The 2,324-nt window shown below is 35.9% G+C and overlaps 1 protein-coding gene across 1 annotated transcript; it reads right to left on the reverse strand.

Moving 5' to 3' along the window:
* Positions 1–672: 672 nt before the first annotated feature.
* Positions 673–1,677, reverse strand: LOC113304551 (auxin-induced protein AUX22-like). Its single transcript, XM_026553691.1, has one exon. The coding sequence runs from the start codon at positions 1,480–1,482 to the stop codon at positions 925–927; it is 558 nt and encodes a 185-aa protein (XP_026409476.1). The 5' UTR covers positions 1,483–1,677; the 3' UTR covers positions 673–924.
* Positions 1,678–2,324: the final 647 nt, after the last annotated feature.

Consider the following 2,324-nt stretch of genomic DNA (forward strand, 5'->3'; position numbering starts at 1 on the left):
TGGTATTGAAGTCATGTCGACATGCTAGAGAGCATCTCCTAGCTACAAGCAAGTGCATATAATGTGATTCAGATGCGTTCACTTGGAACAGGGTATCGCCAGAATGGGGTAACTAGAATGAGATTCTTTGAGTTAGCATTAATAGACAAAGTAGTAATATGCAATCTCTTTTCTTAGTGAGTATGAGTTCTGAAATAGATTTCAAAAGTTTTTACACTAATCGGTAATTTTCTCAAACAAATCTTTGTATCATTGTTTTTACTATTTTGGCATTGTAATTATTCTACCTTTATAATTAATTAAAGTTAATTGGTATTAGTATATTGAAACTTGTTGTACGCAATATATCTCTTTTTCCTCTCTATTTTTTAAGAGATGTGTTACACCTCTGGTTTCATATTGGTTTCAAAGGAAAGTGGATGGGATTTAACCTCTTTCAACATGTAGAATATGGTATGGTATTTTTTTGGCCCCCTAGTTATCGGGGCCGAATTTAGAACACTGCCTACGTAGGCCTTGGGCCTGCATAGCAAGAGTGGAATTCTTTTATTAATTTAAGTAATGACTAAAGAGAGATGGTTCGCCGCTTCGCCAATAATGAGGATGGTAAACCAAATCCATTTTAGTAACTCAAATTCATTGATATAAGTTGTATAAACTTTACATCCAGTGTTCAAGAAAACAACTACTAACAAGTGTTTTCAAGTATGAAGATATATATGTTTTATATAACATTGATGGACCGTATATACAGTTACAGGACGATCGAAAATCAGTTAATCATTTACATCAGGGCTCGTTAACTAATACAGTATTCTTTGGGAAACAGTAGTTAATGTCCCTATGAGCTTAATCATTAGCGGGCGCAAAGTCATTTAAGTTTCGCCTCAGCGTATGAATCAAACTCAAATCATGGCAAGTTTGTCACAACGTTAATCCGAAACCTTCCGCCTCTGATCTCTTCATAATCCTCAACCTTTTGCAAGATTCCGTAAACATTTTGTAAGGAACATCTCCTACAAGCATCCAGTCTCCATCTTTATCTTCATATATTGAAATATATTCCGAATCTTGACCAGTCCCGAAACACCCAAATAACTTTTCGAATGCAATGGCAAGTTCTGAATACCCTTTGTGAACGTTCAAATCGATTTTCCGAAGGTACGGTGCACCATCCATGGAAACTTTTATGCTTAATTTAGCAGTTGAATCAACAGTCACATCTGTTTTGGTTTTCTTTCTGTATGAACAAACTGGTGGCCATCCCACAACTTGACTGCTGTTCTTGTTCTGTTTTCTTGGATATTCTTCGGTTATGGTCGAGTTGCTTTCTTCATCGTCAACGATTTCAGAAAACGCCCTTTTCTTGTTGTTATTAGCTTTGATGATCTCTACTGATGAATTGTTAGGACAAGCACCAGGTAGACCTAAGCTCAACTCTGTGAATATGGTCTCAGACAGTAAACTTTCAATTCTTGCCATTTTCTCTTTTCAAAAAAAAATAAACGATTCTTCACGTAAATTGTGATTTTCTTTTTGTAGTTTTGGAACTTCAAAGTTGTAATGATGATGAAGATTGTTTTTGAGTTTGAAGAAATGAAGATCTCTAGTTTTTATACATGTTATGAAGAGGAGAAAATGGGACATGGAATGGACACTGTAAGGTCAACAAGGTGTCATTTGTCTGTTATTCGAGTGACAAAATATGCACCCACTTCATAATAGTACTACTTATAAAGCCTGGATGAAGTTGGAAACTAGACAAATCATATTACTGGTGGGTTTGGATATTTAAATTATTAGAAAATTATTAAATTTAGGTTCCAAACTGATTATGATGTTTGATATTGAAGCATTACATGTGATCGTGATTGCTCAATTTGGGGCCATTCCGTTTATTGTGGACGATGGACACCTTTCGTAATGTTTTCTTTTTTTAATTTTGTGCAGCACGCACAAGGAAAGACTAAATAAGTTAATGAACATCCATGCAAAGTTTGGAAATGCGAAGGAAGAAAGAAGAAAACCCATAATCTACTCCTGAAAAATAACGAGAACACTAAACGCAGTCTAAATTCATAGTCTAATCCCTCTCCCATAAGTGGCCTTCAGTACATAACCTTTTATGTGTGCAAGGAGTAAGAAAATTGATTCGCGCACGTCCAGTGGGTTGCAAAAAGAAAGGTTAGAAATGATAGCATGTAGTGTTCTGACTTCATGTACTAGGTACTGTCGTATGGGACAATGGGGTTCAATAGCCTAGAACGCCATTTCTCATCTTGAACAGCTACAATTTCCACATAGACACTCCTGCAAATTGGCCA

The sequence above is a fragment of the Papaver somniferum genome, chromosome 8, assembly GCF_003573695.1.
Source record: "Papaver somniferum cultivar HN1 chromosome 8, ASM357369v1, whole genome shotgun sequence".
Taxonomy (NCBI): Eukaryota; Viridiplantae; Streptophyta; class Magnoliopsida; order Ranunculales; family Papaveraceae; genus Papaver; species Papaver somniferum.